The sequence below is a fragment of the Helicoverpa armigera genome, chromosome 11, assembly GCF_030705265.1.
Source record: "Helicoverpa armigera isolate CAAS_96S chromosome 11, ASM3070526v1, whole genome shotgun sequence".
Taxonomy (NCBI): Eukaryota; Metazoa; Arthropoda; class Insecta; order Lepidoptera; family Noctuidae; genus Helicoverpa; species Helicoverpa armigera.
The window spans coordinates 3,452,914-3,468,207 of NC_087130.1; the positions used below are offsets into that span (position 1 = coordinate 3,452,914).

At 36.7% G+C, this 15,294-nt stretch overlaps 2 protein-coding genes across 10 annotated transcripts in view; both read left to right on the forward strand.

Moving 5' to 3' along the window:
• LOC110371976 (protein N-terminal asparagine amidohydrolase) overlaps positions 1-10,516 on the forward strand; it is a 61,208-nt gene extending 50,692 nt beyond the window's left edge. For 7 of the 9 annotated variants that reach the window (XM_064037088.1, XM_064037089.1, XM_064037087.1 and 4 more), the window contains 6 exons: positions 4,024-4,217; positions 4,469-4,534; positions 4,865-5,047; positions 6,949-7,166; positions 7,761-8,369; positions 8,834-10,516. In XM_064037088.1, the coding sequence (XP_063893158.1) occupies positions 4,031-4,217; positions 4,469-4,534; positions 4,865-5,047; positions 6,949-7,166; positions 7,761-7,943 (837 nt within the window). In that variant the 5' untranslated portion in view covers positions 4,024-4,030 and the 3' untranslated portion in view covers positions 7,944-8,369; positions 8,834-10,516. Of the gene's footprint in view, positions 1-1,088; positions 1,217-3,855; positions 3,876-4,023; positions 4,218-4,468; positions 4,535-4,864; positions 5,048-6,948; positions 7,167-7,760; positions 8,370-8,833 lie in introns of those variants that run through there. The other 2 variants (XM_064037085.1, XM_064037093.1) reach the window with 2 other exon arrangements.
• A 717-nt stretch (positions 10,517-11,233) lies between these two features.
• LOC110371988 (membrane protein BRI3) lies at positions 11,234-14,778 on the forward strand. Its single transcript, XM_021328482.3, has 2 exons — positions 11,234-11,445; positions 11,682-14,778. Exons 1-2 carry the CDS (start codon positions 11,388-11,390, stop codon positions 11,984-11,986), a joined length of 363 nt encoding a protein of 120 aa, XP_021184157.1. The 5' UTR covers positions 11,234-11,387; the 3' UTR covers positions 11,987-14,778.
• Positions 14,779-15,294: the final 516 nt, after the last annotated feature.

Genomic DNA, 15,294 nt, shown 5'->3' on the forward strand with positions numbered 1-15,294 from the left:
GTCCGTGGTACGGTCTCAATTCCACAGCAGGCAGTGTGATCATTAATCATGGTCTCGTTTGTGGAAGGACAAAGATATGGTGTTTATGTAATATTAGAACTTTGCTTTTTGTGTTGCCCGACTCTGTGTGGTGTTTGCGAAAGTTCTTTTGTTTGACGGTTTCTTCGTCTCTGTTTAGAATGAAAGTTCTATTGGTAGTTTTGATACTAGTTTACTGTAGATCATTTTCCTCGTCCAGTATCTTGGTCCCATGATTTGCGTTTGTATTTACTTGATACTTATCTAGATGAGATCCCTGTCTCCGGGGAGTAAGGTCAAAATGGTTTCAAGGTCAAGGTTTTTAAGGCTATCTTTTTATAAAGGGGAAGATACAGGATTAATGACACCGCTATGTAGCTATGCAGCTACACAGGTACTTTATTTTTTGCACAATACATGATGAATATAGGTAAGTATGGTCTGAATGCTATCCTCCCTTAAAAACTGTGAGATATCATTTGCACAAAAACAGCGGTGGGAATTTACAATAAAATAGAGGCAATGTCATTGATATTAACTTTATTATTTTCTGTGACTTACAGGGAAATGCCATATCTTTGTGCATTGAAAATTAGTAGAGGTCTTTGTATACCTATTGAAGTTTTTTTTTTTATCTAAAGTTTACAGAAATGAATGGGTTCTATTTTTGCGCATGTTACACTATCTACATAAACATAATAAAAACTCGAGATAACCGCTTATCAGTGGACGCGTAACTAAATTAATAACTATAGTTAATTATGTATCATATTTAATTAGTTGTATATAATTACTACATCGATATTCTTACTGTCACTTGCATAAGTTTCAAGTAAAACATTATAGGTAGGAGCGGCGTTATCAACGATGTTATCAAAATATTCATCATCAAGTAGCCAGTTGTTGGAAAATTATATGACGAATTGATACAACCTTAAATACAACATGCCAAGAAGATTTGGACAGACGTTTTGTGACAATTGTAAGTAATACGTGTAGCTGAAAAGTGTTCACTTTCTTTTACCGTCGAAGTACCAATTTCTATAATTAAAATTAATGTAACACAAAACTTAACAGCTTTTCATAAGCGTTGGATCTGAAGTGAAAATAGTGTGCTAATTATTATAAATCATGAAATTAAGAAAATGGAAAGTGCAGTGATAATTCTCATTTTAGTTTTTGTTTTTGGAATACCCAGGTATTTATTTAGGGTCGGTTCATATCTGACGGAAAATGCGTCGAGCGTATCGTAAGTGTATGGTCGACGCACTAACGCATCTTCGGTTAGGTGTGAATGATTGAATAATTTACCGTATATTTGTCAGTTCTGGCGTTACGCGACCGATAATACGCGACGCATATTCCGTTAGATATGAACCGACCCTTAAGTGCCATTTAATTTCATCTGTCTATAAAAGTTTTGCGAATAATATATTGTTAGAGGATGTACATATTGAATAGACTCACAGTGATAGATACAAGTTAAATAATTTCCTCACCTACTTGTCAATTAATTAATACTTATGCTTCCTCTCTTTATGGAGATAAATATTCAACATTTTTTTGCATAACTAAGTAACATTTACTAACAAATGATAGAGTTAAAAATAACAGTCGTTATTGATTAACGATTCTGTCATGCGAGCTGAGGTGATATATCGGTATTGAAGAGGCAATTCTCGTTAACAAGTCTGACTCAATATTATTTATTTACTAAGAAAGTCTTGGAACTCGTTGCTTGTCAGAGAAAGAACGCAACCTTTTTGCGGTTACCTCCTTTTAGAAATAGGCCTAAGTAATTAATGGCCAACAGTTTTTTTGAAAGAAAATAATATTGCATACTAGGCTTTCAGACGAATGAAACACCAGTAAGAAAATAATTAGAAAGTAAGGATCAGAAAAAATCCAACGGGCGTCTATTTAGGTGTCAATGTGTTTGGGACACTACCTTATTATGTATCTATCACTATCTCTCTTTTTAAAACGTTGTGTATACCACAACTGCAATCTAAAAGAAGGAATTCCGCTTGAGAAGCATATTGCATATTTTTTTCTTTTGATCTACTGGCTCTAGTAAACAATAGGAAATTGTCTTCGAAAATGTCCGCGAACGTATTGGTGAAAACGTCATAAGAACCACTTTTCTCCTCGGAAATAAAATAAAGACAGGTACAACGTAACTGGTCTAGAGCCATAGCATTAATTACTACTTCAAACCACTGCAAAATTGTACTCAATTATGTAATTTAGCGAATTCACTATTTTCATCTCGCGACAGCCTCGCAGGTGCGATTACAGCGACGCTCGGGTTTTTATACAAACAGTTATTTAATTACGTTGTATTTACAACGTGTTTCCTCGTTAACGTTAAAATTGCTTATTTACACGTCAGTTTTATTGATGAGCTTTGACGTGCAACCACTTTATTATATAGTTTATCGGGAACACATTTAGTTGTAGGTACCCCAACACTCGGCCTTATCTCTCCAGCATTACTAATTTCCTCTTATCTCGCTACTAACAGTTATTTCTTGAATTATCGCTGCGTCTTGTTTTAGTTACGCTCCATTTGCTTTTTATACAATATTATTATTTTTACCGCCTCCATCTCAACGCAAACTTCGATAAATGATTCCGTGAATAATCAGAATCACAGTCGCAGAAAGTAGGGCCTACAAAAATTTTACTTTCACGGTAAATCCAAGTGAGTGTTTTTTGTAGAGAATTTTAAAATTATTCAGTGGCTGTATACCTGATAGGTTTCATTTTTCGTTGTCGGTTGGAAAGTTATTTTCTAGGTAAGGTTGTCGAGGCAGGGATTTACATCGGCGCCGGCGCGGGCGCAATGTAAATGAACGCGGTGGTAGTGCGCTGTGTCACTCGTATGACCCGACGGCATTCGGAATACATTACCGAGCCATAAGACAATTGACTAAGTGTGGCGTCGATCATCGGTGCTTCCATAATTGTATGAATGGAATATGTGAAAATATGTGTAAGAACTTGCTTGCATTCCTTTCGCTTTTGCTTGGCATAGTTGATATTTAGACACAAGCTACTTAGTTTTTTTTTTTTTTTAATGTTTGTGCATTTGTCGGATTGTGTAAAGGAAGCCGAAGGGTCCAGCCAGGAAAACCAAATAGATTTGGATCAAATAAGTAGAGCCCGTATCGATGGTTTTAACCCAAAACTACGAATAGGTAATTAGGTACACGTATTACTTACTAAACTTCTGAAACTAGGACACGATCCGGAGATCCCCAGAGAGTACCTATTCGATTAATGTTTATTTAAAAATATGTCTGATATCAACTTAATGCTTAATAATATGCGAAATATTCATGCCGCCTATTAGTCGTAACATAAACACTTCATTGCCTGTATCCGGTTTAAACAGACAAGTTATTAATCGTAACAGCTAGGTTTTTGTTCAATGAACTCTTGTTAGGACATATTGTTAGTATGTATTTCCAATTTTATCTAACTGAGCCCAATACTGTTTGTAGGTGAATAACCTATGTTCATTAGATTTAATTAGATCATATGCAAATGCGATGAATTAGGTTATTTTAAACTGTATTTGTTTCGTGATTAGGCATTATCCGCAACCAGTTTTTTTGTTATTTTGTTGAGGTAGGTCGATGATCCAAGTTTGAAAACGTTTTTTAAGGTCAGGCTAACTGCTATTGTTTGTTCTGGAATACGGGCGAGTAGGTAATTCTTTCAGTTAGGTTTGACGTATTTATATGAGAACTGAATAATCATCTGGGCACTTTCTAGGAAATCCTTGAACACTACGGACGGGTTAGTGCAGCTTAGGCCGGCAAACAACTGCGCAGACAGGTGATCTGATAAAGGTAGCGTTATTAGCTGGCCACTTACAATAGTGATGGTGATAATGATCTGTGACAATGCCACGTGGTATTGTGACAACGGCTTTCGAAGAATGACCTCTTAACTTTGGACACCTATTCCAGCTCCATAATCTTTGCCAATTGTCCTCAGTGTTAGCATGGTGGTGGTGCTGAACGGCGTGCTCGCGGACGAGTGTCCCACGTCGGTGCGGGCGCTGCTGGTCGCGCACCCCGGCTACAGAGATGCGGCTGCCCAGCTCTTGGCTGCGGCGGCCAGAGTCGTTCCTCCTCCGGGCCTGCTGTATGTTGGACAGAGGGAACTGGCTGCCGTAGTGCCGCATGACAGTGAGTAAATTATGGCAATACATAATAGTACGACATGGGACACTCCATGGTCGACCGATGAGCTGTTCGCGAATTAAATCTGTCGCTCGAGTTAACTGTCTCCTGTCATGCTACTTCCTTGTGGAAGGTAAAGGTTATACCTATTTAAGATCCCCACAGTACTTCAGACTTCGTACCTTCATATATCTATGTTAATTTGATTTCATTCATAATTTATTTTTAACTTATCAATGTTTTTATTTTAATTTCAGAAAATGTAAACATCATTGGATCAGATGACGCCACATCATGTATAATTGTTGTTGTCAGGCATTCAGGTAATTAAACTCTCATTAACTATTTTACCCAGAAATACTCTAATTTTAACCTATTTAAATTATACAAAGTATTTTCTAGCATTAAATAACATTGTATTTTGTGACAGGTAACAGAAAAATAACTTCATAACTTTAGACGATACCTACGTAAAATAATTACATTATTACCACCCAAAATAGGGCTAAACATCTCCATCCAAAATTCTAGGACTTAGATCGCGAAAATTACGATACATGATTACGCTACAGGAAACAAATCCTATTGTTATAAAAAGGAACAACAAAAACTAAACCTAAAAACCTCTAAAACATTATATCATTCAATTCCAGGATCAGGCGCAGTAGCCCTAGCCCATTTAGATGGGTCAGGCACGGCAGAGGCGTCAGCAGCCATGGTGTCGCGCGTCCAACAGCTAGCCGTGGGCTACCCTGAGGGCAGGCTCGAGCTTCAACTGGTCGGCGGCTTCACAGACCCACACCGCTACTCCGATGAGCTGTTCGCGAATATTATGTGTGAGTGATTTATCTTGACCTCCCCCATTGTCTTCCAAAAGTCCCGATGTAATGCAGACTTCGGCCAACACTTACACATGATCTTGCGGTGTTTGTCATGCCGCGGTGCTTGCCGTCCGGCCTCATCTGGAATAGTGGGTTTAGTTCTTCTACCTCTGCAGTAGAGCACAACATATGCTAATGACTAGCAGCTTGCTTGATAACAGACGTCGTTTATGGGGCCTTACCAAACTTACCTAGCATTTTTAATAACTTTGGATAACTATTAGTGACAATTAATGAATTCAATATAAACTACTTCGGTCGTGTAGACTTTTATCAATCGTTAATCTTACTAGTCGAAAGAATTGGCACATGAGCCCTTCATTCCAAATCCACTATACTATCTCTTATAGGACATCGATGTTCCGGCAATGTTGTAACATCTTACTCGGAAATAAACAATTAGATCTGACGCAGAGGTCAGGACGGTGGACCGTTGTCACATTGCCAGGGAATATTATCGTGCGTGGGCGCAACGTCTATTGTTGCGTAGTGCGTTCCGAAGACAGCTTCAGCGCTTCGTGAACGTGACTCATTTGGAACATTTCACTAATTCTCACTAATGTTAAAATTGAGAGTGTGTGTTTGTTCGTATATCTTAGACACCAATGACTGTGTTTCGGATGGCACGTTAAACTGTAGGTCCCGGCTGTCATTGAACATCGTTGGCAGTCGTTACGGGTAGTCAGAAGTAGTCAGAAGCCAGTAAGTCTGACACCAGTCTAACCAAGGGGTATCGGGTTGCCCGGGTAACTGGGTTGAGGAGGTCAGATAGTAACTTCTTGTAAAGCACTGGTACTCAGCTGAATCCGGTTAGGCTGGAAGCCGACCCCAACATGATTGGGAAAAGGCTCGGAGGATGATGCACCAAGGCTGAAGTGGTTAGGGCAATATTTGATTTGTAGAAAGGTTTCATCGAGGATCAAGTTGACAAACTTGTTTTGTACATAAAGAGTTTAATCAAGGAGATAAAAGAGATGAGAAAATCTATTGCTCCGACTAACCCCGTGCTAGGACATGGGGGCGAAGATAGGAGGACAGTTTTAACCAGGTGTTTGAAGTTGCTTCGTCCAGAAGATACGTAAAACTGTAGAAAACAACTTATAGATTCTGTAGGTTTAACATTTCTTAGGTGTCAATACTTTATGCTGAATCTTTCCTATATTTTCTCAAGTGTTAAGGATGTCTTAATGTCCAATGTGGGGACAATCGAAGCTGAATATTAAATGTGTTGACTCTGTTTATTCAACATGTTAATAAAAAACCAAAACTGTATGCCAAAGAAATTGGAATATTTATATTGTGATTCTTTTCTAATGATTGATTAATAATAGGACTTATCGTGTGCTTCAAAAACAAAAACTGTTATGTCCAGACTGTACTGAGTGACTAGTTAGCTTCAATGTACTGCTTTCTTCCTTATACACAGTAACGTATAATAATAGACAATCCAAAAAGAAGGTCGTAAAATGATCACGAATTAATTCATCAAAACTGTAATAATCTTTTCTTTTGGTAATTTTAAAAGGCAGCTATTTTTAATTTTTACTTACCTTTAAGTAAAAAGACTTTTATGAATTTTATCGCGGTAAATAATAATAATATAACCGCGATAAAATCCGTAAAAAGTAGTCTATTATTTTATCGTGGTAAATAATATCCGTAAAAATAGATAAAATCCGTAAAAATAGTTTCATTTTATCGCGGTAAATAATATTAATATAACCGCGATAAAATCCGTAAAAGATGTTTTATTTAAAAGTCTGATATTCGCGTAAATGTCAGAAATCAATATGTTTTACTTACATGATATCCCTTCGCTTACCTCGTTACTTATTCAAAATTATTTTCCCTTCCAGTATCATTCCACCGTCTAACAGTGGAGATTGACCTAACCCTCGCGTGCTGCTGCGAGCTGAACACAGCCCTCGGTGGTGGAGCGGCCGCGCCCCTTGTAACCGGCGTTGGTGTCGACATACGGGCAGGGGACCTGTTCCCTGCGACATTCCCTGATAAGGGACCAGAGCTGCCCTTGAGAGGAGCCAGGACTATCACAAGTGGACCACATTCAGGACAGGTGAGGGTTAAGAAAGACTAGTGTTTTTATGTTTGCGTCTCGCTGGAGTTGAAGTAGGTAGACATACGAGCGGGAACCTGTTCCCTGCTACATTCCCTGATAAGGGACCTGAGCTGCCTCTCAGAGGAGCTAGGAATATCACTAGTGGACCACATTCAGGACAGGTAAGGGTTGGAAAAGACTGCTGTTTGTATGTTGTCCTCTCGTCACTGGAGTCAGAGTAGACTTACGTGCGGACGACCTGTTCCCTGATAAGGTACCAGAGTGGCCGCTAAGGGGAGCTGGGACTATCACTAGTGGACTACATTCAGGACAGATGAGGCTTTAGAAACTAATGACTTCTTGATTTTCTGCCTGGTCCTGTTTACCTATTTATTGGGCTATATTTTGTGGAGTTGGTACCTGTGTCAAGTTGTTGAAGCAGGTTCATTTTCGAGGAAATTACAGACTTTGTGCACGTTAGTCACATTACAGCTTTTGTGCTATTTGTTATTGGATCAGGGCAGTTTCACTATCTACCTTTCCGGAGTCTTCATTTTCAGTTCAAAATAAGCGAAATATGTATAATTACTAATCAATATTTTCGTTTCTCAGGTGCTAGACATATACGACAACACGGTGGGCATGCTCCGCATCGGGCCGTTCAACTACGAGCCGCTGCGAGGAGTGGACCTGTGGCTGGAGCAGTCGGACGACTTCATACTGCAGCACCTGAGCACCACGCCCGCTGTCGAGCCGCCACACTTCGTACATAATGTAAGCTCTGTCACATGTTGAGGTCTGTGGCTCCTGTTCAACTACGAGCCGCTGCGAGGAGTGGACCTGTGGCTGGAGCAGTCGGACGACTTCATACTGCAGCACCTGAGCACCACGCCCGCTGTCGAGCCGCCACACTTCGTACATAATGTAAGCTCTGTCACATGTTGAGGTCTGTGGCTCCTGTTCAACTACGAGCCGCTGCGAGGAGTGGACCTGTGGCTGGAGCAGTCGGACGACTTCATACTGCAGCACCTGAGCACCACGCCCGCTGTCGAGCCGCCACACTTCGTACATAATGTAAGCTCTGTCACATGTAGTCTGTGGCTTCTGTTCAACTACGAGCCGCTGCGAGGAGTGGACCTGTGGCTGGAGCAGTCGGACGACTTCATACTGCAGCACCTGAGCACCACGCCCGCTGTCGAGCCGCCACACTTCGTACATAATGTAAGCTCTGTCACATGTTGAGGTCTGTGGCTTCTGTTCAACTACGAGCCGAAACCAGGAAAATTGTGAACATGTAGATCTCATCATCTCCCGCGCCGTTTCCCCACTATTTTGAAGTCGGCTTCCAGCCTAACTGGATGCAGCTGAGTACCAGTGTTTACATGGAGCAACTGCGTATCTGACCTCCTCAGCCTGGGCAACCTTACTCTGATTTACTGGCTTCTGACTGCCCGTAACAACTACCAAGGATTTAATGACAGCCAGGATCCAAAGTTTCCACTGAAACTCCGTTTTCATAGTGAACTTGTAGATCTCTGCGGACCAAATTTTGTACGAGGCCTCCTTTCACAGCAACTCTTTCAAAAAAACATGCAACTCATAATAAGTTTTCTTACGCTGTATATGAAGAATAGGGACCTTTTCTAGAACAAATCAATCTCATAACAACATTTTTCCTTTCACAGATCCGCGTGACTCTAAAGTTCATACAACAGCATCCGTTCCCTGCCGTCACAGTGTTCCCGGACAACCGTGCACATTACTACCGCCGCGACGAGCAGTCCGGCTGCTGGGTGCCCATGCGCTTCTAGAACCTTCCATTGCGTCACACATCTTCTCAAATGCTTCTAGAAATGTCCATCGCGATACTACACATTTTCTAAAGTGCTTCTAAAACATCCATCATGATACTACACATGTTTCAAAGTGCTTCTAGAAACATTCATATCTATAGCTGCTTGTATTAAGATACTACTTAAATTGCGCAGACTTAATTCATACCGCACAAGGTTAGGACACATCTATTTAGAAAAACTTAACCAGTGAATTTAGGAGAGTCGGTGAAACTGGCCATAAAAATAACCCAGTGTTAAAATTACATCATCTCAGTGTTGTTTAAAAATATTCTGATCCTATATTCTGGCAAGGGCGAACTTTTTATGCCGTTGATCCGTTGATCGATAAGCACACAGCAAATATAATCGGAATCAAACATCAAGTTATTCACAGTTTAATCGCAGCTTCTTTCAAATTGTGATTAATCATGCATTTACAGTAGCAATCGCAGATTATTTCATTGTTCTTCTAAGTACGTAGTTAATTGTGATGCACTATGCGCCAATATAAGGTGCCAAAATTCGTATACGCATAATAAAATCTAAATAGCAAAGACAATGTACACCGTATAGTAGAATTTATGTAGGTATGTGTAACAAGGAAGACAAACTTTGTTTTATTCAATTTATTTTTTGACTGCAGTACTTTTTAATACATTCCATCCATGACAATTTAAAAGTTTATTTCTTAAGTGACCATAATCTAAATGTGGGTTAGGGATGTGCCCTTGTAAAATGTTGACGTATTGTATTCTGGGTTGCCAATAATTAATAAATATATATGATTTTAATTTCCAGTGCAATGTTTTTTGATATTATATTGCTACAAATGCAAATTAAAATGCACAGTGTCTTTTTGTAATGAGTTCGTAAGTCGCAAGGCAATTAAATTAATTCAAATAATTTTGATTTCGTGCATTCATAATGATCTAATTTTAGAAACCAATGAATAATGACTTACAATGTATTTTAGACTTGAAAGATGTGTATCGTTTTGGAAAAGTACATGTAAACAAGTTTTGTTTTATTGTGATAATTTGACTATCGTGTTATTGTTTCATTTGTATTTATGAACAAAAGTAAAGGGTTCTTTATCCAAAGTATTGGTGCCAACTTATTTTGATAGAAATTGAATAAATATCGCTGACTTATAATATTTTGTTGGACCAACAAATACTTGAGCGAGGCTAGAAAAAAGTAGAACAGTTTCAAATTATGTAATTTCTTCTGTATTTTTCTAGAAAGTTGCCAATTATTACTTTTGTATGTAAATATAAAATGTTAATGTTATTAAGTTATGTTAATTGTATATTTTGACAGTTTCGTTTATCTACTTCCAATTTAGATTTTAAATATTATATATATTTCTTGCCTTTTAGGTATATGGCAGGAATGATGAATTTATGAAATAGAGTAAAATTGACAGAGAACAAGTTATGTTGTAAATATTATAGTGATCACTTAGGTATAGTTAGATGACGTTATTAGTTATTGTTTTGTGAAATATTATGAATATATTGAAAGTTCAAAAGATCCAGGTCTGTTTTTATTTTTTCCCTTAGCACATCATGTTTACAGTAACTATTCTTCTTGAATTGAAAAACAGTGTTCGGCACCACGGCCTCTATGTGGTTGTGTATAGTGTACATTACATTGTTTAAAAATTCATACTCTAAAAATCCCAAAATTGTGCAGAATTACGCACCTGGCAAGCCCCAGTGTCAGAGTTTTCTTAAGTCCGCCTAGTGGTCTCTGACGTGGCATTAAAATATCGACTGATAGTGAGTTGCATTAGGGGACGACAGCTTTACCCGCCTGTATTCAAGGTGTTACACCCGCGTGACTGGCAGAATTATAATAAAAATAAATAAGCTATGGGGAGCAATGAATATCTACAATGGTACTTAATGCATAATTATATAGCTCGATTACTAGTTGCCACAGAAATAGTCCTATTGCAACATTAGAGCATAGGGTCCAGAGAAGTAATGCTGGGGACTGAATGGCAAGCCAGAGAGGTCGAAGACCTTTCTCCCGTTGAAGGTCGCTTCACTGTTCGTCATACTCATAACACAAACAGAGAAATTTCAGATTACGATTCTTAACTTGCTAAAACAATGCAACCAAAAAACCAATATCGCACGTACTATTCAAATCGCGAAAATATTTGCAAAAACTTTCAAAACGAAAGCAAAAAAAGGATTGTCATTTCATTGGCGTTTTTGGGTTGGCAATTTTAATATAACGAAAATGAAACTTCGTCCTTCACATTTGCTGTGCTGGCAACATTATATTTGACAGCTGGTCTTGTGCGAACGTAGTTCTCAGTTTTGTTAGTTTTTGTGTAACAATTTCTCAACAATTTCTTTGAGAAGACATCCTGAGACGACAAAAAGTTAACAATATGGAAAAACCAACTGTTACCGAGCAACCGCCACCTTATTCTGCAGCAGCTTTCCCAGGTAAGTTCTCAAAAAGTTTGTTTATGAAACCTATATAATGTGAATGAATCACAATAAAGATAAGCTGTTCGATTATACTGCGTAATGTTGCAACTTAGCGTTTTTATATTTAATTAGCCATCGTAACCTGAAGTAATCTCCACGGGATGAGCAGAAGCGAAAGAATTTACTTCAGGTGTTGTTTGGTAAACATGTTGTAGTTGGCATGTTGTAATTTGTAAATATGGGGATTGCAGGTCCTCCGCCGCAGCCGGCTGGTGCTCCGGGCGCGCCATACCCGCCTCCGCCGCCCGGGTACACGCCGTACGGAGTGCCGCCTCCAGGTACCGGGTTTGTGCCCAACTATGGGGCTACTAACATCATAATACCACCCCCTATAATTGCCGTGGGAGCGTGTCCCGCGTGCCGTGTCGGTATCCTTGAAGACGACTTCACGTGTCTGGGTATATTATGTGCTATACTATTCTTCCCTCTAGGGATCCTATGTTGCCTGGCACTCAAAAATAGAAGATGTTCCAATTGTGGAGCTCTGTTTGGATAGGAACCGATGTGACAGCTTGTTAAATGTTTTGATTAAGATGTTGAATATTGAAAGGTTTATGAATGTAATAATGGTTACTGTTTAATATTAACTGCGTTGTTTATGTTAAAATGTAATGTTTTCAATCAACCTTTCTTTATGGACACAGTAAAATGTAGCTAATTATGCAAACTGACTATGTTTTAACATAAGCAAGGTCAGTTTTTCTACTTTTTAATTTTGCAGCATATAAACAGCAAACTGCTGGTAACAATATCAACTATTATTCAAGGTCAATTACATAATGTGAACCAGTGTTACGGAAAATAATAATTATGTTTTCCGATATGCATAAATACTTGTATGTTGTAAACAGTGACCAACTTATAGAGACTGTAGAACTAAAAGTGAACAAAGACAAGGAAAGCAATTAACTAGAAATTAGTATTGTTTGCGTTTCCTATTTAATGACTGTCCAAATTTATCTGTTAACAATTTTTTATGTAGTCAAAAATTAATTTAGTATTTGTTGGGGCAGTCAAATGATAAAGCATCTATAAGAATGTGAACAAAGTCAACTCCAGGACACATTGCTAGATATTAATATGACAAGGCCGCATGGAGTTAAATTACACATTCAATACAAGTTTGTCGGAAAGTATCCTTGCTATATGATATAACTTTATTGATTGCAATGTTCCAAAGTTGACAATTATGCTATCATTTATTTGAAAATAAAAATCTTTAAGTATTTTTTGGCAACTACAATACATGGTGTAATGTTTTGCGAGTGGCTGTAAATAAAATCACAACTAAAAATAAAAACAACAGATTAAGTGTTTGCTTTTTCTAAATGATGATGAGAAATTAAGCATAACACAGCTAATTGCTGTAGTAATTAATTTATTGACTTAACATTCGGTTAAAAACAAACCTTAACAAAAAATATGATGAAATATGTTAATACACATCATCATATTATAATAAACAACATGAAAATAAGACAAATAGCAGATAAAACTTTAAACAATTCAGTGTTGCCATAAAAACGATAAATAAAAATATTACATCTGTACTAAATGTGATTATTATTCTAGTTTCTTTAGCTTTGTAAATAACATTGATTTCAAAATTATTCATTAATCAAAAACTTTAATTTTAATGTATAATTTTTATGCACTCCAGTTTCTTGCTTAATGTCTATTCTAACTTGCCTAAGCGTATAGTAAGAAAAAGATAAATATATTTGAGAATTAATTTCAAAAGTAATAAAGTGCCATCTTGGTACATTTCGAGGTCTACATAGTGAGTCAAAAGACCTCTGCTACGTAAAACATTTAAATATGCCCAAGGCGTATGGATAATCGAAATAAATTAATTTTATTGAATTATTATCATTAGCATATCATATAGAATATTATAGGTTGAATATATTATTATTTGAAAAAGTATATAGTGTAACAAAATAAGCGTAAAATATAGACAGCACTCTAGTATTTCTAAAAAATGTTTAGCTAAACTGAAGAAAAAAAATCATATACTTTATGCCTTATGAGTGCCATTACAAAAAATATATAATTAAACCAATGTTCAGCTTAGCAATTAATTTCTTTTCAATGTAATTTCTATGATGGCGTAATTTTATTTTTTTCCAATATTGTATCGTAAATACATATTTTGCTACATCTGTTTAATATAATATTCCTAATTTAAGGTCTACAGTTTGGATTCTGATTCAAGACAAAGCATTATTTTAATAAATAGGCTTGATATGTATGACCATTATTATTCTTTGAACTTTTACTGAATTGTAGACCTTAATGTACTAACACAATTTTACAGTTATTTTATTATTAAATATTTAAGTCAACAAATATCAGCAATAAGTTTTAATTTAATTATTTAAATCCTTTATTCATTTTTTTTGAAGTATTGGCATTTTGACATCTGTAAAACCTTTTTGGTACTTACATAATACTTTAAAAATGTTTATGAATAAAGGGTTAGCCTACATTTTAGTTTAAATACCCACTAACAATAAGAAATGACTATTATATTATTTTGTTCTCAAATTAATTGGAAAGAAAAGACTTCAGAGCAATATGTTTATTTTAATGAACTACAATATTAATTTTTTTTTTGAGCCAATTAGTAATTAAACATACTGTGATTGATATCAGCTACTAAACAATTTCCAGTTTTTTGTCTATTGGAGTCGAAAACTCAATAATTTTGTTTGTGAGACTATTAACGAAATTCATGTCGAATTGACGCAACATTGTGCAGTTGAGATGTTGATTTAAAACAAAAGAATATTAATTTTATGGAATATTTCTGTGGGTATTCTTGTAACATTCTATATAATTATTACTGGTACATTGTGGAATTTTGAATTCCTAAAGCTGTTCCTTTTGTTGTATGGATCAATTTATTGTATCGCGAACGGTATGATAGATAACCGTTATTTCCATAGACTTAAGATCCCACTACCGTTCTTTATCTATGGTTATTCATACTACTTTTTGTGACAACCCAAGAACGATACAAATTGTAATCTCGTGCCCATAATATAAATTGTTGGACAGCTTGTAAAGCCTGTCATATTTTAAATTTTAAATCAACATTCTCAGCCATACAAAGTACTGAATAGGTTAGATCTAAACTAATTTTATGCCACAACCAAACGCCTTTCATTGACTTGTTGATAAGTTAAACGTTTTGAATAAGTGATCGTTTGAAAGATCTAAGTATATGTATACATAATTATATAATTATTATTAAAGTATAGGTTTTGCATTAAAGTTTGGGAATAATTTGTGTGTTTTTATTTCTTCACACCTTTTACACTTCACACCGATTAATCTATAGGCTTCTGTTACATCTAGACGTTAAATGCCATTATTTCGATAGATACCTACTAGGTAACGTCACCGGCGAATGGAGCATCCATGAGTGAAAATGTTAATTTTCAGCCATGAATTCTTCGTGCATTAGGTATTCGAAGACCGCTAGGTGGCGTTAGCGACTTTATTAAATAAAGTATACATACCATCTTAGGATAGGTTGTTGTTAAGATTTTCAGATTAGACGTTAAAAAAGTAGGTCTCAACAAAAAGTAAATATGTTCATCTTTTATTTATTAGGTAGTCGTTTTATTTAAAATGAACTAAATATACGCATGATCAACCATAATTCATTTTGAATGACAATTTAAACTTTGCAATGGTTGTTAGCTCATGTGTAGCCTGCGGGCCGCCGATAGCCGGGCCAAATCGACCGGATTTATTCCAACAAATTTTAATGGGCGCAAAAATTACGCGCGCTTTATG